Genomic DNA, 24,599 nt, shown 5'->3' on the forward strand with positions numbered 1-24,599 from the left:
GTTCCAATGTCCTCACTGCTATTATTATCAATCCATATGTCCCCATCCCAAGTTTCCAGATCCCATTCTTTTCCAATCAATGCCTTTACTTTAACAGCAGACGTCCTGAGAGGTTGAGATTTTAGTTTACCTTATAAATCAGCTACTCACACAATGCGAGTCTGCGTCTGGTTTTCAGAAACTTCAAGTCTGCGGGCACAGGAAATAAGATTTTCTTTCAGGGCACACATAGAAACCTTTACATCTGTCATATGGCGTTTAAGTTTTGAATTTGAAGCCTTTAGCTCATCCCTTTCTCTTACAACTTTATCCAAAGTATCTAAGAGCAGCCAGCCAACATCATTACACCTTTTAATTCTGCAAAACTCTGTGAAGGTGTCAAAAACACTGTCACCCAGAGCCTTGCTTCGTACCTAGAGTATGATTAGGAGAATCAAATGGTGCTATTTTGTGTCTCTCCTTTGCCAACTCATGCCATGGACTGTCAGTGCCCTCTTGATTATTGGAAATAGAGTCATTAGTGCCTTTGAATCTAATCAGAGTAGAAAACAAATTGTAAAAGCCCATTTTAAGATTCTGTTTCTCAAGAACCACTCCCGGTACCAAGTTGTATTAGTTAGGGTTCTCTAGGGAAACAGAATCAGTGAGAGGTGTCTATGACTATAAATTTATAAAAGTGACTCACGTAACTGTGGGTGTGCACGAGTCCAAATTCTCTAGAGTGGTCAGCAAACTGTCAACTCCAAGAAAGATGTCTGATGAACTCCTCAGGAAATGAACCGGCAACTTCAACGAACTCCTCAGGAAATGCTTTGCTGGGCAGCCGAAGAAGAAGTGAAGGTCCTCTATCTGTCTTGCTTATAAGTCTTCAACTGATTAATTGGATTAAATCCAACCAATTGTATTCTCTCATTGTGGAATGCACGCCCTTTGATGCGTCATCAGTCACAGCTGCAGTCAATTGACTGATGATTTACTAAACCAGCCACAAACGTCCTCACAGCAATTGTTAGGCCAGTGTTTGCTTGACCAGACAGCTGGGTACTATCACCTGGCCAAGTTGACACATGAACCTAACCATCACACCTTATATATGCATTTATCAGTTATTTTCTCTGTGGTTACCATGGATCTTAAATTTAACATCCTAAATCTGTGGTAATCAAATTTATTTTGATACCAACTTAACTTCAGCAGCATTTATAAACACTTTCTATAGCTGTCCCCCACCTTCATGTTGTAGTTGTTACAAATTATATCTTTACGTACTATATGTCCATAAATGTAGATTTATCATTACTTCTTAGGTATTTGCATTTTAGAACTTGTAAGAAGTAAATAGTGGAGTTTCATACCAAAAAAATATAATACAATAATGCTGACATTTGTAATTACCGGTATGGTTACATTTTCTGAAGCTATTTATTTCTTTATGCACCTTCAATCCCCTATGTAGTGTCCTTTCCTTTCAGTCTGAAGAACATCTGTTAGCATTGCTTGTAGGGCACATCTAGTGGTGATGAACTCCCTGAGATCTTGTTAACTGGGAATGTCTTAATCTCTCCCTTATTTTTTTTTTTCATTTTTATTGCGATTGTTCAGATACCATACAATTATCCAAAGATCCAAAGTGTACAATCACTTGCCCCTGGGTACCCTCATACAGCTGTGCATCTATCACACTTAATTTTTGTTCAATTTTTAGAAACTTTTCATTACTCCAGACAAGAAATAAAGTGAAAGATGAAAAAAGAAAAAAAGAAAAGGAAACTCTAATCCTCCACTATCCCTAACCAACCCCCTCAATTGTTGACTTGTAGTGTTGGTATAGTACATTTGTTACTGTTTATGAAAAAATGTTGAAATACTACTAACTGTAGTATATAGTTTGTAATAGGTATATAGTTCTTCCCTATATGCCCCTCTATTATTAACTTCTAATTGTATTGTCATACATTTGTTCTGGTTCATGGAAGCGATTTCTAGTATTTGTACAGTTGATCATGGACATTGCCCACCGTAGGATTCAGTTTTATACATTCCCATCTTTTGACCTCCAACTTTCCTTCTGGTGACATATGACTCTGAGCTTTCCCTTTCCTCCTCATTCACACACCATTCGGCGCTGTTAGTTATTCTCACATCTTGCTACCAACACCCCTGTTCATTTCCAAACATATAAGTTCGTCCTAATTGAACATTCTGCTCATACTAAGCAACCACTCCCCATTCTTAAGCCTCGTCCTATATCTTGGTACCTTATATTTCATGTCTATGAGTTTAAATATTATAATTAGTTCCTATCAGTGAGACCCTGCAATAATTGTCCTTATGTGTCTGGCTTATTTCACTCAGTATATTGCCCTCGAGGTTTTGTCATCAACCCATTTTTTTTTTTAATATGGTTTTGTTCACTCACCATGCATTCCATCCCAAGTAAATAATCGATGGTTCTCTGCATGGTCATACATTTATGTGTTCACCACCTTCACCGCTATCTATATAAGGGCATCTGCATTTCTTCCACAAGGCAGGAGGGAGAGTCAAAGAAGGTAGAGAGGAAAAAGAAAGAGGAAAAAAAATGACAGCTAGGAAGCAGCAAAAGGAAAAATAACCTTAAATTAAAGTAGAATAAAGAATCAGACAATACCACCAATGTCAAGTGTCTAACATGCCTCCCCTATCCCCCCCTCTTATCTGCATTTACCTTGGTATATCACCTTTGTTACGTTAAAGGAAGCATAATACAATGATTCTATTAGTTACAGTCTCTAGTTTATGCTGATTGCATCCCTCCCCCAATGCCTCCCCATTTTTAACACCTTGCAAGGTTGACATTTGCTTGTTCTCCCTTGTAAAAGAACATATTTGTACATTTTATCGCAATTCTTGAATACTCTAGATTTCACCAAGTTACACAGTCCCAGTCTTTATCTTTCCTCCTTTCTTGTGGTGTCTCACATGCTCCCCACCTTCCTCTCTCAACCGTATTCATAGTTACCTTTGTTCAGTGTACTTACATTGTTGTGCTACCATCTCCCAAAATTGTGTTCCAAACCACGCACTCCTGTCTTCTATCACCCTGTAGTGCTGCCTTTAGTATTTCCTGTAGGGCAGGTGTCTTGTTCACAAAGTCTCTCATTGTCTGTTTGTCAGAAAATATTTTGAGCTCTCCCTCATATTTGAAGGACAGCTTTGCTGGATATAGGATTATTGGTTGGCGTTTTTTCTCTTTCAGTATCTTAAATATATCACACCACTTTCTTCTTGCCTCCATGGTTTCTGCTGAGAGATCTGCACATAGTCTTATTAAGCTTCCTTTGTATGTAATGGATCACTTTTCTCTTGCTGCTTTCAGGATTCTCTCTTTGTCTCTGACATTTGATAATTTGATTATTAAGTGTCTTGGCATGGGCCTATTCAGATCTCTTCTGTTTGGGGTACGCTGCGCTTCTTGACTCTGTAATTTTATGTCTTTCATAAGAGATGGGAAATTTTCATTGATTATTTCCTCTATTATTGCTTCTGCACCCTTTCCCTTCTCTTCTCCTTCTGGGACACCAATGATACGTACATTATTGTACCTTGTTTCATCCTTGAGTTCCCGGAGACATTGCTCATATTTTTTCATTCTTTTCTCCATCTGCTCCTTTGTGTGTAGGCTTTCAGGTGTTTTGTTCTCCAGTTCCTGAGTGTTTTCTTCTGCCTCTTGAGATCTGCTGTTGTATGTTTCCATTGTGTCTTTCATCTCTTGTGTTGTGCCTTTCATTTCCATAGATTCTACTACTTGTTTTTTTGAACTTTTGATTTCTGCCTTATATATGCCGAGTGTTTCCTTTACAGCCTCTATCTCTTTTGCAATATCTTCTCTAAACTTTTTGAATTGATTTAGCATTAGTTGTTTAAATTCCTGTATCTCAGTTGAAGTGTACGTTTGTTCCGTTAACTGGGCCATAACTTTGTTTTTCTTAGTGTAGGTTGTAATTTTCTGTTGTCTAGGCATGGTTTCCTTGGTTATCCAAATCAGGTTTTCCCAGACCAGAACAGGCTCAGGTCCCAGAGGGAAGAAATATTCAGTATCTGGTTTCCCTGTGGGTGTGTCTTAGAAAATTGCTCCACCCTTTGATGCCTCAGGTCACTGTGCTTTTCTGCCCAGCAGGTGATGCCTGTTAACCTATAATTCTTGACTGGTGTGAGGAGGTATGACCGTGTTCCCCCAGGCTCTGGGGTCTGGTTCTGAATGGAAAGGGCCCCACCCCTTTCCTCCTAGAGAAGACAGACCCCCCAGTTGGAGGTCATGAGCATTCCAATGGTCTCACTCTCTGCTTGTGCTGTCTCCACCCTTCCCCAAGTTACAGCCCTGGAAACTGAAAATGACTGGGGCTTTCTCCACTGAGCCGAAAAAGAAACAGATAGTCCCCTTCAGACCCAGTCCAAGGCGACCCTCCGGCTCTCCCAGGTCAGTTGTCACCCAAAGCCTCTGTCTGTTTTTTGGGGCTGTGTACCTGTAGTGAGCAGTTCACACTCGCTACTTAAAACCCCAGTTGGAGCTCAGCTGAGCTATATTTGCTTGCTGGGAGAGAGCTTCTCTCTGGCACCACGAGGCTTTGCAGCTCGCGCTATGGGGGACGGGGTCTCACGACTTGGATCCGCAGGTTTTACTTACAGATTTTATGCTGTGTTCTCGGGCATTCCTCCCAATTCAGGTTGGTGTATGATGAGTGGATGGTCTCGTTTATCCCCCCACAGTTATTCTGGATTATTTACTAGTTGTTTCTGGTTTTTTGTAGTTGTTCCAGGGGGACTACTTAGCTTCCACTCCTGTCTATGCCACCATTTTATCTGTCTCCCTTATTTTTGAAAAGCATTCTTGCTGGATATAAAATTCTTGTTTGGCAATTTTTTTCTTTCAGCACTTTCAGTATTTCTTCCCACTTCCTTCTAGCCTTCATGTTTTCTGATAAGAAATTTGCAGTTAATATTTTTGGGCTTCCATTTTACATCATATGTTGTTTTCCTCTTGCAGCTTTCAGAATTCTCTCCTTGTCCTTGGCATCTGGTAGTTTGACCACTGTATATCTGGGCAAAGTTGTTTTTGAGTTTATCCTGTTTGAGGTTCACTGAGACTCTTGAATATGCATATTCATACCTTCCATTAAATTTGGGTAGTTTTCTGCCATTATTTATTTAAATATTCCTTCTGCTCCTTTTTCTTCTCCTGACACTCCCATAATATATATACTGGTGTGTTTGATGGTGCCCCACAGGTCTTTTAGGCTCTGTTTACTTTGTTTCATTCTTTTTTCTTTCTGCTCCTCAGACTGAATGAAATCAGTTTTTTTTTTTTTTGTCTTTAAGTTCACTGGTTCACTCATTCTTTCTTCTGGCAGCTCCGATATTCTGTTGAAACCCTTCAGGAAATTTTTCATTTCAGTTATCATTGTCTTCAACTTCAGTATTTGTTTGGTTCCTTTTCAATATTTCTGTTTCTTGGGATTCTCACATTGTTCATTTATTGTTTTCTTTATATTTTTTAAGTTGTTTCTCCATGTTTTCTTTATCTCCTGGCACATATAGAGCATCATTTTTAAAAAGTCTTTCTAGTATGTCTCTAGAGTCTGTTTTTCATTGATGGTCTCTGAATTTTTATCTTGTTCCTTTGGATGGGCCATCATTTCCTGTTTCTTTGACTTGTAATTGTTTTTTACACACTGTTTATTTTAATGTGTTAACTCTGTGTTTTAGTCCCAAGTTATTTGGTCCTTAAGTGTATTTACAGGTAGTAATATGATAGAGATTTCCCTGAGTGCAAGGAGCTGTCGAAAACAAACAAACCAATGCAAAAACAAAACGAAACGAAAAAACACTTCACAGTCTTTGAAAATTGGCTCTGTGTTGGCTGATGCTCTCCATCACAGTTTAGCCCCCATGTCGAGAAGATAATCCTGAAAGAAATGTGAAAGAGTCCTCTCTGTCTTTTCTGAGCCTGCATCTTTTCCTGGGCTTCTTGCACATGCTACGAATCTGAATGTCTCCTCTGTTCCCTAAGAAATAACCACCCTTCCCAGGTATTCCCTTTGCTCCTGGTCTTTTTCACTTTATTGTTTCTTACACTGCTTTAGATGTCTGCAACTGCTTTTTTTTTTTAATAATTCAATTTTATTGAGATATATTCATATACCGTACAGTCATACAAAGCATAAAATCAGTTATTCACAGTACCACCATATAGTTGTGTGTCCATCACCAAAATCAATTTTTGAACAGTTTCATTACCACACACACAAAAATAACAAGAATAATAATTAAAGTGAAAAGGAGCAATTAAAGTAGAAAAGAACACTGGGTGCTTTTGTGTGTGTGTTTGTTTTCCTTCCCCCATTTTTCTACTCATCTAGACAAAGGGGAGTATGGTCCATATGGCTTTCCCAATCACATTGTCACCCCTCATAAGCTACATTTTTATACAATTGTGTTCAAGATTCAAGGGTTCTGGGTTGTAGTTTGATAGTTTCAGGTATTCACTGCTAGCTATTCCAATTAATTAGAACCTAAAAAGGTTTATCTATATTATGCGTAAGAGTGCCCACCAGAGTGACCTCTCGGCTCCTTTGGGAATCTCTCAGCCACTGAAACTTATTTCATTTCATTTCACATCTCCCTTTTGGTCAAGAAGATGTTCCCCATCCCACAATGTCAGGTCCAGTTTCCTCCCCGAGAGTCATATTCCACATTTCCAGGGGTATTTACACCCCTGGGTGTCAGATCCCATGTAGGGAGGAGGGCAGTGATTTCGTCTGCCCATTTGGCTTAGCTAGAGAGAGAGGGCCACATCTGAGCAACAAAGAGGCTGTGATGGTTAGGTTCATGTGTCAACTTGGCCAGGTGACCCAGCTGTCTGGTCAAGCAAACACTGGCCTAACAATTGCTGTGAAGAAGTTTGAGGCTGGTTTATTAAATCATCAGTCAATTGACTGCAGTTGTGACTGATGACTCATCAAAGGGCGTGCCTTCCACAATGAGGGAATGCAATTGGCTGGATTTAATCCAATTAATCAGTTGAAGACTTATAAGCAAGACAGATAGAGGACCTTCATTTTTTCTTCGGCTGCCCAGTGAAGCATTTCCTGAGGAGTTCGTTGAAGTTGCCAGTTCGTTTCCTGAGGAGTTCATTGAACACGTTCATCGAGGATCCCAGTTCATTTCCTGAGGAGTTCGTCGAAGTTGCCGGTTCGTTTCCTGAGGAGTTCATCGGACATCTTCCTTGGAGTTGACAGTTTGCTGACTGCTCTACAGAATTTGGACTCGTGCATACTCACAGTTGCGTGAGTCACTTTTACAATTTCATAATCAGAGACACCTCTCATTGATTCTGTTTCCCTAGAGAACCCTAACTAATACAGAGGCATTCAGGAGGAGACACCTAGGCACAATTATAAGCAGACCTAGCCTCTCCTTGTCTGCAACTGCTTTTGACTTCAGGACAAATTCTGGGAGGAAGGGCCAGATATGAATGTACTGGTTCGTTCTTTGAGGCTGCCAACTGTTAGATCACTGACATAAAGGCACCCCAGTGTATGCATAGAGGTTACTCTCTCGCTCTGGAATAGGGTCAGTGACCCATAATGGAGGCACAGGGGATGGGGGGAGTGGTTGAAGAACCAGCAAGGATGCCATGAACAACATCTACCATTTTTAAAGCTACCATTTCTTGATTTTCCACTTGCCCAGTTACTGGAACCCTTTAACTGTTTTCTAGAGTTTTGAAGAAGATGTCTCTGCCAGTTTTTTCTCATTGTTCAAGGATTCTTTGGGGGAATCTTATACTTCCATGTTGGTCAACCAGAAGTCCTTCAGTATACTTTTTAAAAATAAATCTTGTATGTTTAATAAATCAGCCTTACTATGAATTTTAATTGATCTTTAAAAGTAAGTGAGGCATAAATATATTCTCACGTAAAAAAAAATCAAGCAAGACAGAAGTAGCTAGAATAAAAAGGGCATGTCCCTTTTTACCAACCAGCATGATGTGTGTAGCTATCTTTTTCTATGCATTTACATATGCATGCATTTGATAACATTCAGTTTTGGCTTTTTGCTCTTAAAAAAATGATCATCTTAATCTGAAATTAGCTCTTTTCTTGTAGTTGCATGCCTTGCAAGTTTCCTATGGCAGTGTATGTATGTCTACTTCATTCTTTTTAACTGCTGCACAATGTTCCATATTATGGCAGTATTATAATATATTTATTCATCTCCCTGTTGGTGTATATTTAGACTGTTTTCAGTCTTTGCCTATTACAAAAAATGCTAGAGTGGCTGTCTTTGTTCAAGACTCTCTGTGTTCATGTGTGAGTTTCTTCCATTAGGATTTCTACCTATAAATTTTGGGTTAGTAGTTGGAATCAATGTTTGTACTTGGAAATAACAAAATGTGCTTCTTTAAAAATATTTAATTTTCTTGCAAATTCTGATGTCTTTTCCACAATAGTTAGGCCTGGTGACATCTTCTGTAATGCATTCCATGTAGCCACAATATGGGATGGTGTTAATAGTTTTATTATGATCTGTTGCCAAAGGCTGTGTCAGGAAATCACCTCCACAGCATGGAAGGAGAAATTAGTTTTCCATCCTTTTTCTCCTTTCCATCCTGATATAAGTTTAGAGGTTCGACAGACTAGCTTATATAGTCATTAAAGTGGCCCTAGTAAAGCATGAATACATACTCACTTTTTAAAATTCAGGTAAGACAGAAATAGTGTATGGGATCTAGAACAAAGGATGGCCTCCCTTGCATTTCATTAAAAAGATATGAAAAAACTAGGGCTCCTGTTTATTTCTTTGTTTGTTTCCTTGTGTCCTCTATGTGTGTAGCTCTCTCTTTCTGTCTCCTTTTCTCTCTCTGCTTCAATAGGATCATCTCTCTTTGGGGCTCTTGCCCAAGTTAAAGTTATGGACAAGCATTTGGCTGGGTGTAGCAACTTTTTGGTATGCCTGACACCAGAAGTTTGAAAGAAAAAGAATGGAGACAGTATGTTCACCACATTCCTTCTCTGGAAACCCCCCAAAATGTGTACCCAAGAGATTTCAATGTCCAACTCTTCCATTAAAATGACCTTCTATAACATTTAAATGCTGATTTGAACATGTTAAAATTTGTCTTTCCAAAATTTAACATGTTATTGAGCTATAGGAAGTAAATTTTCATCCTCATATTTCCATTCTTTTTTTTTTCTGTCTAATTTTAATACTTAAGGAAAAAAAAACCATATAAGAAACAAATCTACAACACTCAATGCTATCAGACGAGCAGGAGTCTTGGTGAAAGCCATTGAGTAAAAAGACAGGAAAAGGCCCAAATACCCATTGATAGGGGACTAATGAAACATAGTATGATACATTCATGTAGCATTAAAAAAAGAATGAGGGCCAGATCAAGATGGCAGAATGAGAAGCTTTGCCACTCTGTCACCCCACCACCGCCACCACACACAGAAGCCTTGAAAAACCAGCAAGAACTGGCAGAAACATCTTTCTCAAAGCTCCATAAAACAGTTAAGGGACTGCAGTAATAGGGTGCATACCACATCAAGGAAAAGGCTACTTAAAAGTGTGGGATTTTGTGGTGCCTTGGCTGGCCCCTCCCCCACCCATCACCTGCTCAGCACGGAGCCAGCACACATTGCCAGTGCAGATCCCTGGTCCCAGTTTTGGAGGGAACAAAGTTATGCTTGTGCATATGCTGAGAGTATGTATGTGGCCATTCCAGAACTTGCCCTGCACATAGAAGGCAGCTCACAGAGCTCTCCTACGGCATACTTTGGTAAAGCCATCAGGTTGTGCTGCCTGGGGCAAGGGACATTCAGTGCAGTGCCCAGGACCATGTAGAAACTCTTTCCTAGGGAAGAGGGAACATGGGTACCCATGTAAACAGGGGAATACCTAGGGCCAAATACTTATGCCCAAGACAAGACATTAATGCAGAAAGGACCAGGGAGACCCCTAAACTTTAGCAAAGCCTGGGAAAGGTGTTTTCTGTTTTTCCTCCTCCTCTTCTTCCTCCCTCACCACCACCACCACCTCCTTTTTTTTTTTTTTTTTTTTTTTTTCCTGTTAGCTCCTGGCATTTTAAGGAAAAGGTCTGTCGTATCATGAGATGGGTACAAGCTTAAGGAGCAGACGCCTCAGTCTAAATTCCAGTGATACCATGTTAACATATCAAACTGTCCAGATTTCAGCAAAAGATCGCAAAACATAGAAAGAAACAGGAAGTGATAGCCTAGGCAAAGGAGAAGATTCAAGCATTAAAAATCATCAGTTATGAAGATCAGACCTGGGACATTTCAAACAAAGAGTATTGGACAAAGAGTCCTAAATATTTTCAAAGGGCTAAAGGAAAACATGGACAAAGAACTAAGGGAAATCAGGAAAATGACAGATGAACTCAAAGAGAATGTAAGTAAAATCAAACAGACTGAAGACCAGAGTTAACAGAAATTCAAAATTCCTTAGAATGCTTCAATAGCAGATTGGAGCTGGCAAAAGAAAGAATTGGTGACCTTGAAGATAAGACAATGAAAGCCATATAGTCTGAGGAACAGAAAGAAGAAAAAATAAAGAAAAGTGAATGGCGCCTGAGGAATATACACATTGTAGGAATCCCTGAAGGATAAGAAAGACAGAAAGGAGCAAGGAGAATATTCAAAGATATGGTGGCTGAAACTCCCCAAATTTAATGAAAGACGTGAATATACCCATCTGAAATGTTCAGTGAATTCTAAACAGGATAAACTCAAATTGACCCATACCGTGTCATGTTATAATCAAACTTTCAATTACCAAAGATAAAGAGAATTCTGAAAGCCACAAGAGAGAAGCAACATGTTACACTCAAGGGAGCATAAATAAGATTAAGTGCTGATTTCTCGTCAGAAGTAATAAGGCAAGAAAGAAATAGTTAAATACTGAAAGAAAACAACAGCAAACCAAGAATTCTATATCCAGCAAGAGTGTTTTCCAAAAATGGAAGAGTGGTTTAGATATTCCCAGATAAACAAAAACTGAGAGATTTTATCACCACTAGACCAGCCTTACAAGAAATGCCAAAGGGAGTTTTGCAGGTTGAAAAGAAAGGACACTAGATAATTGACTGAAGCCATGTGAAGAAATAAAGATCTCTGGTAAAGAAAATGACATGGTAAATATAAATATTAGTATTATTTTATTTCTCATTTATAACTCCACTTTTTACTTTCTATAGGATCTAAAAGACAAATACACAAAATGTAATGATAAATCAATGATTTTGGACTCATAACATATAAACATGTAATTTCTGACAAGAACTACATAAATTAGGGGAGATACAGGGTTATAGGAATATTGTATATACTATTAGGTTGAGCAAATGAAATTGTTATAGATTTAGGATGTTAAATGCAAGTCCTATGGTAACTACAAAGAAAATATCAGACAATATGCAAATTCATAGAGAATTTGGTTACTAGGGGCAAGATGCAGGGACAATGGGGCAAGTACAGGTTACTAAGGGCAAGAGGCAGGGACAATGGGGAGATAATACAAAATGAATATAAGGTTCCTGTTTGGGGTAAAGGGAAAGTTCTAATAATGGTTGGGTTTGAGGGTACTGCAACCTTATGAGTGTGGTTAATCCCACTGAATGATAGCCTTGGAAGGGGCTGGGGTGGTAAAATTTATGTTGCATATTATGTTTTCACAATTTAAGAAAAGAAGCTAATGCAATAATGAAAATTAAATGCAATGCATGATACTGGATAGGGTCTAAGAATGGAGGAGGAAAGTACATTACTCAAAAGTACCTTATTGGGGCAGTGGCAAAAATTGGAATATAGAATGTAAGCTTTACATCAGTGTTAAATTGCTTGAACTTGATAATGACACAAGATGATTACATAAGTGGATATGTGCGTGGAGGTATTACATGCTCAAGGAATATGATGTGTGCAACCTGTGCTCAAATGTTCAGAAGACAGGAAGGGAGAGATATGTTAAAAGTGGCAAAATGTTAAAATTGGTGGATCATCTTATCTTTGGAGGATTAGGGATATGTTGGAATTCTCTGTATGGGGCTTGCATTATTTTTGAACTGTCCTGTAAGTTTGAAATTATTCCAACATAAAAAGTTTAAAAAAGAAATAGAAAGAATGAGGAAGCTTTCTATCTACCAATAGAAAGATCTCCATGATATTACTGTTGAGTGAAAAATCAAGATGCAGAGAATGTATGGCATGTGCACACTTTTGTATAAGAAAAGACAAAATAATAAGAGTGTATATTTGTATTTGGTATTATTGGCATAGAGAAATTGGAAGGATACATAAGAAACAAGTACAAGTGTTTATTTCTGGTCAAAGAAGAGAATGGGTGAGAGGAAAACTTTTCACAATTAAGACTGATTACCTATTCAGAAATAAAAATAATTTTTTTAAAAAATGAAGTTTTGCATTGTCATATAAGGGGCAACCTAAATTTGATCTTGTTTAAGCCTGCTATGTATGAGATTTCACCTACCATGTTTGAACCTAGTTACCCTTTGGGGTAGGGCCAATTGCAAGACCATTTATTTTGAGGAAGAAAGGGATAATTCTATTTTTAGACTTTTTTTGGCAGTTTAAATCCTAACTACTTTGGTAAGAAATTTGAAAGGTATCTTCATTTAAACTGTTGTTTCTTTAGTTTGTTGAGAACTTCTAGAATTTTGTTCTTTATTGTTTCTCAATGTAACTGGAAACCTTAAAACATGATACTCATGATTCACAGTAAGAATATCTTGCTGATACCTTGGTAAACACAGTGAGAAAGAGAGCTCAAATTACTGTCTGAAGCTCAGTTTTATGATTTGCTAAAGTTTGTGTACTGGAGAAAGCATTATACTCTGTGGTTTTATCTTTACAGGAGCAGGAAAATTCAAATTCGAAATATCCCTCCTCACCTGCAGTGGGAGGTAAGTCAATGTCACTTCTATATTTACTGTCTTTCTGTTTGTCTTTCCTCATTTTACTTTCTAATAGGTTAACAAGATGTTTTCTCTCTTTGTTAGTTCCCTTTCACATTTCGGAATTAGAGGTTCTCAGACACTTCCACAAAGCCTCTGGTCCCTCTCTCTCCCTTTTTCAGTATCCTAATATAAGTTGACTCATCACGTGTTTGGGATCATACTTGTCCCTTACATTGTACAGGATGTGCTCGTTCATCTCTCAGATTCTGTCTTCTCAAGCACCAAGAAGCTGTGAAACAAAGTGCATACCTGGTTTGTAATTTTTACATCTCATGATTTTGTAAAAGATTTTTACCTTTCCAAATTAGGATTTAAAATTCAATTAGGGCTTTCGGGAAGACAGTGGATTAGGAGATACAGAGCAAATTCTCCTCCATGAAAAACACTAGCTCAAGGACAGAAAGTGCTCCAGAACAGCAGTTCCAGGGTTCCACCAGCTGGGCAGGGACTTCTGCACCCATAGTGAGTGTGTATTTGGAGACGCTGAGAGACTGTATTTAAAACCAGTGAGTGTTTGGCCCGGAATGCAGCCAGGGATCGGGTGGTTGGAGCTGGCAGACGAGCCCAGAAGGGAGCAATCTTCCACACCCCAGGCACCCACCTCAGCTCTTGGCTTGGTTGATAACCCTTCGCAGACCCACGGTAAAGAGCCCCCATGCCAGGGACTGGCCGGTGGAGCAGGCAGACGAGCGCAGAAGGGGCCTGCTTTCCATGCCTCGTGCAGCCGTCTTTGCAGTTGGCGGGGGAAGATGACCCTTCACAGCCCCACAGCTGAGAGCTTCCTTGAAGGAATTTGTGATTCGGTGGGCTTATGATGGTGTCCACTCTTCCTCCACTGAAGCCCACGGTGTGCACAGGCTAGAGGCAGGGGCACTGCATGGAAGTCCTGGGAGGTCTTCCCCAATCCCAGAGACTCACAAGCACATGGCAGAGAGGGACTATGGGACATTTGAGCTGGAAGGGTTGATGTGCAGCTCTGCAGCCCCAGGGTATTGCACCCACATCCCTGCAAATGGCCAGGAGCACTGTGCCCTGGAATGGACTCCCTGCCAAACTGCGCAGAGCACGTCCCCACCTGCAGGGCTGGAGGTCCCCAGCGCACACAGAAAATTGCACTGACTGGTTTTCCACATGGTTTGGACCCCCACTCAGTGCATGGATGAAGTTGGGGGAGAACTGGCTTGAGGGTAAGAAGTGGTTCAAGAGTGCCATCTGCTGGTAGGTCAGAGAAAGTGCACTCCACCAAGCTGAAGCTCTGCCAACTTTTAGACAAATATTCAAATAATCCTGCATATCATAAAAGAACCCTATCAAGATAAGCAAATGCCAAAAACAAGAAAAAATCATAAAACATACCAAGAATCCAGAAGATATGGGTAACCCAAACATCAAATTAAAAAGCCAGAGGAGACACAAAACTTGGAACAATTAATGAAATAAGTACACACAAACATCAGTTTCATGGCTCAGGATATAAAGGACATGAAGAAGACCTTAGAAGAGCTTAAAGAAGACTTTGCAAGAGTAAAAAAGAAATAGCAGGTATTATGGAAATAAAACATACCATGGTCAAATTAAAAATATTCATGAGACACACAACAGCAGATTTGAAGAGGTAGAGGATCAAATTAGTGAACTTGAAGACAGCACATTAGAAAGTAAAAACACAAAAGAGTGCATGGTGAAAAAAGTAGAAAAATTTGAATGGATCTCAGGGAAATGTTGGATAACATGAAGCACACAAATATAAGAATCACTGGAGTTCCAGAAGGTGAAGAGAAGAATAAAAGGCTGAGAGGAGTACTCAAAGACATTGTTGGGGAAAACTTCCCAACCCTTCTAAACAACATAAATATGCAAATCAAAGATGCCCAACAAGCTGCAAGTACAATAAGTCCAAATAAACCCACTCCAATACATATTCTGGTCAAATTTTCGAATGCTGAAGAGGAACAAGTTCTGAAAGCAGCAAGGGAGAAGCAAATCACCATTATACAAGGGAAGAAAACATAAAACTAAGTATTGACTACTTAGTGAGAACCATGGAGGTGAGAAGGCAGTGGTGTGATGTGTTTAAAATTCTGAGAGAGAAAATTTGCCAGCCAAGAATTCTTTATCCAGCAAAGCTCTCCTTCAAAATTGAGGGAGAGCTTAAAAATTTCACAGAAAAACACAACACTGAGAGAATTTGTTACCAAGAGGCTTGCCCTACAAGAAATACTAAAGGGAGCTCTACTGGCTGAGAAAAAAAGACAGGAGAGAGCAGCCTAGAGAAGTGCACAGAACTGAAGAGTATTAGTAAGGGTGACTTAAAGGACGTAAGGAGAGAAGGGAAAAAATAGATCTGACAAATAAAATCCAAAGGATAAGATGCTTGACTAAAGAACTGCCTTCACAGTAATAACGTTGAATGTAAATGAATTAAACTCTACATTTAAAAGATATAAATTGGCAGAATGGATTTAAAAATATCAACCATCAATATGCTATTTACAAGAGACTCATCTTAGACCCAATGACACAAAGAGATTGAAAGTGAAAGGATGGAAAAAAATGTCCCATGCAAGCTACAGCCAAAAAAAAGCATGGGTAGCAATACTATTATCAGATAAAATAGACTTTAAATGTAAGGATGTCGTAAGAGACAAAGAAGGACACTATATACTAATAAAAAGGCAATTCACCAAGAAGAAATAACAATCATAAATGTTTATGCACCCAATCAAGGTGTTCCAAAGTACATGAGACAAACATTGGAAAAACTGAAGGAGGCAGTAGATGATTCCACAGTAATCATGGGAGACTTCAATACACCACTCTCTCCTATAAATAGATCAGCCAGAAAGAGGACCAATAAGGAAACTGAGAACCTAGAATGTGGTAAATGAATTAGATTTAACAGACATATATAGAGCATTACATCCCAAATTGTCAGGATTTACATTCTTCTCTAGTGCTCACAGAACTTTCTTCAGAATAGATCATATCCTGAGGCATAAAACAAACCACAATAAATTAAAGAAGATTGAAATTATTCAAAGCGCATTCTCTGACTGCAATGGAATGCAACTAGAAGTCAATAACCTTCAAAGATTGAAAACATTCACAAATATCTGGAGGTTAAATAACACATTACTAAACAATCAGTGGATCAAAGAAGAGATTGCAAGAGAAATTACTAAATATCTGGAGATGAATGAAAACAGGAACACAACATATCAAAACGTGGGATGCAGCGAAGGCGGTATTGAGGGGGAAATTTATAGCTCTAGATGCATACATTAAAAAGGAAGATAGAGCTAAAATCGAAGAATTAATGGGACAACTGAAGAAGCTAGAAAATGAACAGCAAACTAATCCTAAAGCAAGTAGAGGAAAAGAAATAACATGGATTAAAGCAGAAAGAAATGATACAGAGAACAACAACAACAAAAAAAGAATAAATAAAACCAAAAGTTGGTTCTTTGAGAAGATCAACAAGGTTGACAAATCCTTGGCTAGATGGACAAAGTAAAAAAGATAGAAGACCCAAATAAACAAAATAATAAATGAGAGGGTGGGCATTACATTGGATCCTGAAGAAATTTTAAAAATCATAAGAGGATAGTACGAACAACTGTACACTATCAAACTAGACAATTTAGAGGAAATGGACAATTTCCTGGAAATACATGAACAACCCAGACTGACCCAAGAAGACATAGAAGACCTTAACAAACCAATCACAAGTAAAGAAATTCAGTCAGTCTTCAAAAAGCTTCCTACAAATAAAAGCCCAGGGCCAGATGGCTTCACAGGGGAATTCTATCAAACTTTTCAAAAAGAACTAATTCCATTCAAAAAGTTGAAGAAAATGGTACCCTACTTAACTCATTTTATGAAGCCAACATTACTCTAATACCAAAACCAGATAAAGATGCTGCAAGAAAGGGAAACTATAGGCCAGTCTCCCTAATGAATATAGATGCAAAAATTCCCAGCAGGACACTTGCAAATCAAATCCAAGGACACATTTAAAAAGTCATACACCATGACCAAGTGGCGTTCATACCAGGCATGCATGGGTGATTGAACATAAGAAAATCCATCAATGTAATGCAACACATTAACAAATCAAAAGGGAAAAATCAAGTGATCATCTCAGTAGATACTGAAAGTATATTCAACAAAATTCAGCATCCTTTTTTGATACAAGCACTTGAAAAGGTAGGAATTGAAGGAAACTTACTCAATATGGTAAAGGGCATATATGAAAAACCCACAGCCAGCATAGTACGCAATGGTGAGAGACTGAAAGCCTTCCCCTAAGATCAGGAACAAGACAAGGATGCCCACTGTCACCACTATTATTCAACATTGTGCTACAAGTTCTAGCCAGAGCAATCCGGCAAGAAAAGAAATAAAAGGCATCCACAATGGAAAGTTATAAGTAAAGCTGTTATTATATGCAGATGATATGATCGTATATATGGGAAACCCTGAGAAATCAATGACAGCTACTTGAGCTAATAAATTCAGCAAAGTGGAGGGATATAAGATTAATTCACATAAGTCAGTAATGTTCTTATACAGTAGAAATGAACTAATGGAAGACACACAAGAAAAAGATTCCATTCTCAATACAACTAAGAATGTGAAGTACCTGGGAATAAACTTAACCAAGGTTGTAAGAAACCTCTATACAGAAAATTACATAACTTTACTAAAAGAAATAAAAGGGATCCTAAAGAGATGGAAAGATATTCCATGTTCAAGGATAGGAAGGCTAAACGTCATTAAGATGTCAGTCCTACCCAAACTGATCTACAGATTCAATGTAATTCCAATCAAAATTCCAACAACCTACTTTGCAGACTTTGAAAAGCTAGTCATCAAATTTACTTGGAAGGAAAGGGGGTCTTGAATTGCTAAAAACGTTCTACAAAAGAAAAACAAAGTGGGGGGACTTAACACTTCCTGAATCTGAAACCTACCAGAAAGCCACAGCATGGTACTAGCACAAAGATAGATGTATTGATCAATGGAATTGAATCAAGAATTCAGAAATAGACCCCCAGATCTACAGTCTACTGATTTTTGATAAAGCCCCCAAATCCACTGAACTGGAACAGAACAGGCTCTTCAACAAATGGGGCTGGGAGAACTGGATATCCATATCCAAAAGAATGAAAGAGGACCCCTACCTCACACTCTATACAAAAACTAACTCAAGGTAGATCAAAGACCTCAATATAAGACACAGTACCATAAAACTCCTAGAAGATAATGCAGGGAAATATCTCTACAACCTAGTATAAGGTGGTCACTTCTTAGACCTTACACCCAAGGCACAAGCAACAAAAGAAAAAATAAATTGAACCTACTCAAAATAAAAAGTTTCTGTACCTCAAAGGAATTTGTCAAAAAGGTGAGGAGACAGCCAACGCAATGGGAGAAAATATTTGGAAACCATGTATCTGATATGAGACTGATATCTTGCATATATAAAGAAATCCTACAACTACTATAATAGTACAAACAGCCCAATTATAAAATTGGCAAAAGATATGAAAAGACATTTCTCCTGGGAGGAAATACAAATGGTTAAAAAACATGAAAAAATGTTCATCTTCACTTGTTATTAGGGAGATGCAAATCATGACCACAATGAGTTATCATCTCACACCAATAGGAATGACTGCTGTGAAACAAACAGGAAAGTACAAATGCTGGAGAGGATGTGGAGAAATTGGAACGCTTACTCATTGCTGGTGGGACTGTATAATAGTACAGCCACTCTGGAAGACAGTTTGGTGTTTCCTCAGAAAACTAGATATCCAGTTACCATACAATCCAGCATTTTCACTTCTCAGTATATACCCAGAAGATCTAAAAGCAGTGACAGAAACAGATATTTGCACACTGATGTTCATAGCAGCATTGTTCACAATTGCCAAGAGATGGAAACAATCCAAATGTCCTTCAACAGATGAGTGGGTAAACAAAATGTGGTGTATACATAGCATGGAATAGTACATAGCAGTAAGAAGGAGTGAGGCTGTGAAATGACAATGTGCATGATCCTTGAAGACATAATGCTAAGTGAAATAAGCCAGATACAAAAGGAGAGATATTGTATGTTACTACTAATGTGAACTCCATGAAAAATGTGAAATAAGCGTCTTATAATGTAGAATATAGGGGACCTAGAGATAGACAGAAGCTAGTGAAGGGCGGAATGATAATCTAATATCTACAGATACGATAATCAGGGTGAACTTAATGGTATTGGAATAGTCAGGTGTGACTATGGTTCGTTAATGGGATTATAAGTCTCGGTGACTCATTGAAGGTGAAAATGTTAGTAAATGGTTGTTTAAAGCCATGTAACCCCCAGAGTAGCACCACAAACCTAAATAAGTGTTAGCATGATATACTTATAAGGTATGACACTGGAGCAGAGGTTTAACAAGAGTGGTAAATGGAAAAACTTCCCATTATATATTAAAGACTATGTTTAGTAGAAATATCTTACCAACACTACACTAATACTAGGGATGAATAATTAGCAGCTGATAAGAGCTCTGGGATGTATTATGTTATGATAGAATTGTTTAAAGTTCAGAGTGAGGAGGATTGTACAACTAAGTGAAAATAGTGTAAGAACCTGACCATTTATCATGGGATAGAATATATATTAAGTGAAGTTAGGAACCCACTACTTAATAAATCATACCCTCAACTTGAGGCTTGCTTTTGTGAAATTTAGAGTTGTAAATAGGAAGCTGAGCCCTCCTCTAATTATGCCTAAGAGGCACCTCCAGGCAACCTCTTTTATTACTCAGATGTGGCCTTTCTTTCTCTAAGCCCAACTCGGCAAATAAATTCATTAACGTCCCTCCCACGAGAGACACTGACTCCCAGGGGAAAGAATCTCCCTGGTGACATGGGACATGATGCCCAGGAATGAGCCTGGCCCTGGCAGCAAAGGATTGAAAATGCCTACTTGACCAAAAGAGGGAAAAAAGAAAGGCAACTAGCCGAGGTCATAGTGGCTGAGAGATCCCAGATAGAGTGGAAAGGCTATCCTGGAGGTTTCTCTTACGCAGGCTCCAGCTAGACATCCCAAATGGCCACAATATGCCATGCCCTTACAAAAGTAGTCCCCAGATACTTAGGTTCCTACCTGAGATTCTATAAAATATTAACTTGCTGAGTTTTATCTCTGAGAAACTTAAGTCCAAGAGAGTGTTCTCATGCCAGACAAGTCCTAAAACCCGGAGGCAACAGCCTCTTTAAGAATAGCAATCAGATGTATCCCCCTTCCCCATACTGTTGACACCCCCTTTCAATATGAACAAGTTAGGATGTTCATTGTCTAGACACCCCTGAAGATGGAGAAAGAGATTGAGAGGAAGTGGTAGTAACAAAGAAGGTAAGAGTTAACAAAGGTCTGTGAAAACTGAAACTTGATATAAATCTGTATATTTTTAGATGGTGGGGTGTTGGAATTGCTGGAAGGCGGTAAATGACATGGTGGAACTCTAACCTATAACATCCTTTAAAATTTGCTCTATAGCTAATCATTGAATTGTGCTTTGAAAGTCTTCACCTTTCTGTATATAGCCTATATTGCATAATAAGGAAAGAACTGAAACTGTGGAACTGTATCCCATAACAATTTTTGAAATTACCTATATAACTGCTTGCTGAGTTATACATTGAAAATTAATACCTTTCTGTATGTAGGTTATATTTTACAATAATGGAAATAGCTGAAGTTATGGAACTGTGACCCATGATATTCTTTGAAATATGCTCTCTAACTACTTGTTGAATCATACTTTGAAAGTTATCACTGTTATGTACACATGTTAAAGTTCACAATAAAAAAGTGCATTAAAAAATACAATCAATGGAAGACCAACAAAAATAGGTTTCTTTGTTAGTTTGAGTAGGTTTTTTGTTTGTTGTGAATTAGTTCCTATGAGTAACAGTTAAGATATATTTTCAGAGTTGTAAAACTTCTTAAGATTGCTACATTAAAATAAAATACGATAAAATATGGGGTTCCTTATTACATTTTTTAAAAAGCAACTGCCCCATGCTTTATTCCCCAACGCATAGGAATTCAAAATAGCCTTAAAGGAAACAGGATTTTTTTAATTAAATTCAGTTTTATTGATACATATTCACGTACCACACAGTCATCCGTGGTGTACAATCAGCTGTTCACAGTACCATCATATAGTTATGCATTCATCTCCCCAATCTATTTTTGAACATTTTCCTTACACCAGAAAGAATGAGAATAAAAGTAAAAAAGAACACCCAAATCATCCCTCCCATCCTATCCTATTTTTCATTTAGTTTATTTCCCCATTTTTCTACTCATCCATCCATACATTGGATAAAGGTATTGCGATCCACAAGGTTTTCACAATCACATGTCACCCCTTGTAAGCTACATGGTTATACACTCGTCTTCAGAAGTCAAGGCTACTGGGTTGGCGTTTGATGGTTTCAGGTATTTACTTCTAGCTATTCAATACATTAAAACCTAAAGAGGGTTATCTGTAGAGTGTGTAAGAATGGCCATCAGAGTGACCTCTCAACTCCGTTTGGAATCTCTCAGCCACTGAAGCTTTATTTCGTTTCATTTCGCATCCTCCTTTTGATCAAGAAGATGTTCTCAATCCCACGATGCTGGTTCCAGATTCATCCCCTGGAGTCATATCTGTGTTGCCAGGGAAATTTACACCCCTGAGAGTCGGGTCCCACGTAGGGGGGAAGGCAGTGAGTTCACTTGCCAAGGTGGCTTAGCTAGAGAGAGAGGGCCACATCTGAGCAACACATAGGTACTCAGGGGGAGACTCTTAGGCACAATTATAAGCAGGTTTAATCTCTCCTTTGCAGTAAGGAGCTTCATAAGGGCAGGCCCCAAGATACAGGCTCGGCACATCAAACCGCCAGTCCCCAGTGTTTATGAGGACATCAGCAACAATCCAAGTGAGGAAGTCAACACTTCTGCATTTTCCCCCAGCTCCTCAGGGGGGCCCAGCATATATATTTTTATTCTCCACCCAAATTACTTTGGGATGTGTTGCTATTTCACTCTAACCTATGCAAACCTACCATACCTCACTTCCTATTCAAAGTTCATTGTAATTGTGGTGTTTGAACAAACTGTAGAAGTTACATTGTTTGGAAAATATAGATCCTGCACCAAATAAACATCTCTTCCCTTGGTCTCACATGGAAGTTGAAGTTTTAACACACAGTCAGAAACAGGATATTTTGTCTAACCTTTTCATTACTTTAAAAAAAAATTTATTAGGGAAAATTCAAACATACACATTCCCATTGCTTTGTAAAATAAGAGATCCCTGGAGGAAAACTGAGGAAAGAATTGTCAAATCTTCCCAAAAGGAGAAGTGAGCCTTCTACTTTTATTCTGCTTCTCATTTCAAGAACAGTAGGTGGGCTCTAACCATCATAGCTGTTAACAGTTACCAAAAATGATATTCTGCTCTGCCTCAGGCAGCGGGGGCAGACTAACCGCTCTAAGATATTTTCTCAAAGTATCAAAATCAGACAAGGTGTCACCTTAGTGAGTAGATTACTTGGAAACCAGTAAGGAATTGAAAGTCCCATATACTTACTCACTTCTCATTGTTTTTATAGAAGACCTGGAATATCAATTGATTACATTCTTCCTGTAACCGTCCTTGTTTTAATTTCATTCATTTGCTGGGGGTTAGCACTGCACCATTTTTTGTGAGTGTGATCTTGCTTTACCATCCTGACATTAAAAGCTTTCTTTTCCAGGTGTTGGATGGACTTTTGGCTCAGTATGGGACAGTGGAGAATGTGGAACAAGGTAATAAGTGGGGGGATTAGCCTGTTGAATTTTGAGAGGAATAATACTGCTATTCCTTATAGGTTAGGTTAACTCCAGGGTGAAATAGTAAAAATTCCTTTGAAACAAGCCTCCTAGAGTGTGTCTATCTATATCTAATTTGAGAAATCTTCATCTATCTATGTCTATATTTATAATATGCTTTTTCATGGAATATGATTTTTAAGCTATTTTTCTTATTGTCTGTAATATGCTCAAGCACTGGACAAATACTGTCAGGCTGGGAAAGGCTTAGTTCACATGGGAGTAATTGGATTACACTGTCGCTACTTCTTCCTGACTAAGAAAGCTGAACCCTAATGTCTTGGACTGAGTGTTTCCCAAGGAGCAGGACTCCTATACCAGAATCCCTGGCCAGCTTCTTAAAACGCGGATTCCTAGGGTTTACCATAGACCTACTGAGTAAGACTCTTGAGGGAAGGGCTCATGAGTGTGCATTCAGTCAAGCACCCTCCAAGTGATTCTTGTATGCACTCATGTTTTAGAACTGCTGCCATAAGAAGCAATGCTGCAGAAGCCCAGAGAATACTTTCCTTCCTGCTGCCGTCATTCATATTCTCTTCTAAAGAGTGAAATGCTATGATTTAAAAAACAAAATAAAAAGGTACCTGAAGCTGATTTCTTAGGTATCTCTTTAAAGAGACCCAGAAAAGTAGATTTCAAGCTCACTTAACCTCACTGAGTTAGTTTTCATATGTGTAAAATGGGGAAAATAATTTCTGCCCTTGCTATGTCACTGAATAGTTGTAATGCCCAAGGAGAACTTGTATAAGGTATTTGTAGATTATGATGTGATACGTAATCTTAAGGAACTGGTAAGGTTCACCTGAGAAAAATCGCAGAGAACCCGTTTTCTCATATGCAATCTGCTCTGTGTGCCAGTATAATTAATATAATAGTTTTAAAGCAGTAATTACTCAGATGTTCTCCACTCCATGAATATTAAAAATATTATTATTCAATTTCATGCTGCTGCCTGCCCATGGCCAAAGGTGAAGGGAAAGAGCTCAGGAAGAAGACATGATTTACAAGGATTATATTTCTCAGTTCTTGTTATTTCCCTCAACATGGAAAAGAAGACATTCAATAAGGATTGGATGTAGTAGGCAAGATGGCCTTACAGACATGAGCCTATAAATTTACTAGCTAAGACCATGTTGTAAATTCAGGACAATTCTACGCAAGGAAGAAATATTCCAGGCCCCTGGGGCAGTTTGCAGGTCCTGGGGCACCTCTGCCCTGGAGACTGCTCGGTTTCCAGCTGTCTCACAACTACAGGATAGAATTGCTGGGCTTTTGTTTTATCCCATTTCATGGGTGATTCCTGATTCAGCAGGAAAACACCTTCAGTAAAGTTTTAGGAGACTTTATACTTTGTAAAAGGGCTTTCATATCCAGTGAAATAAATTATTTGAATGGAGCACAGCTCATTCCAGAAACAAAGAACTGCCTGATTTCTTGAAGATAACGTCTTTGAAGAACAGAGACTATGACTAAGAATTGAGAACAAAATCTGAGAATCTGAGAATCCTAGTGGGTAGCTTTATTCAGGAGGTTCAAATCCAGCCCTCTCTGGGCATCTACTGCAGCCTCATCTGTAGCACTAGAAAGCAGCAAATATGAAACCTCTGTAGCATTCTATGTATCAGCACTCAGAGAGGA

The 24,599-nt window shown here is 38.6% G+C and overlaps 1 protein-coding gene across 4 annotated transcripts in view; it reads left to right on the plus strand.

The window, feature by feature from the left end:
• Nucleotides 1–24,599, plus strand: part of IGF2BP2 (insulin like growth factor 2 mRNA binding protein 2) — a 236,907-nt gene that overhangs the window by 176,858 nt on the left and 35,450 nt on the right. For all 4 annotated transcript variants that reach the window (XM_037838915.1, XM_037838923.1, XM_037838927.1 and 1 more), the window contains exons 3-4: nucleotides 12,937–12,985; nucleotides 22,847–22,898. In XM_037838915.1, coding sequence (XP_037694843.1) covers nucleotides 12,937–12,985; nucleotides 22,847–22,898 — 101 coding nt within the window. The remainder of the gene's footprint in view (nucleotides 1–12,936; nucleotides 12,986–22,846; nucleotides 22,899–24,599) is intronic.

Source organism: Choloepus didactylus, chromosome 1, assembly GCF_015220235.1.
Source record: "Choloepus didactylus isolate mChoDid1 chromosome 1, mChoDid1.pri, whole genome shotgun sequence".
Taxonomy (NCBI): domain Eukaryota; kingdom Metazoa; phylum Chordata; class Mammalia; order Pilosa; family Megalonychidae; genus Choloepus; species Choloepus didactylus.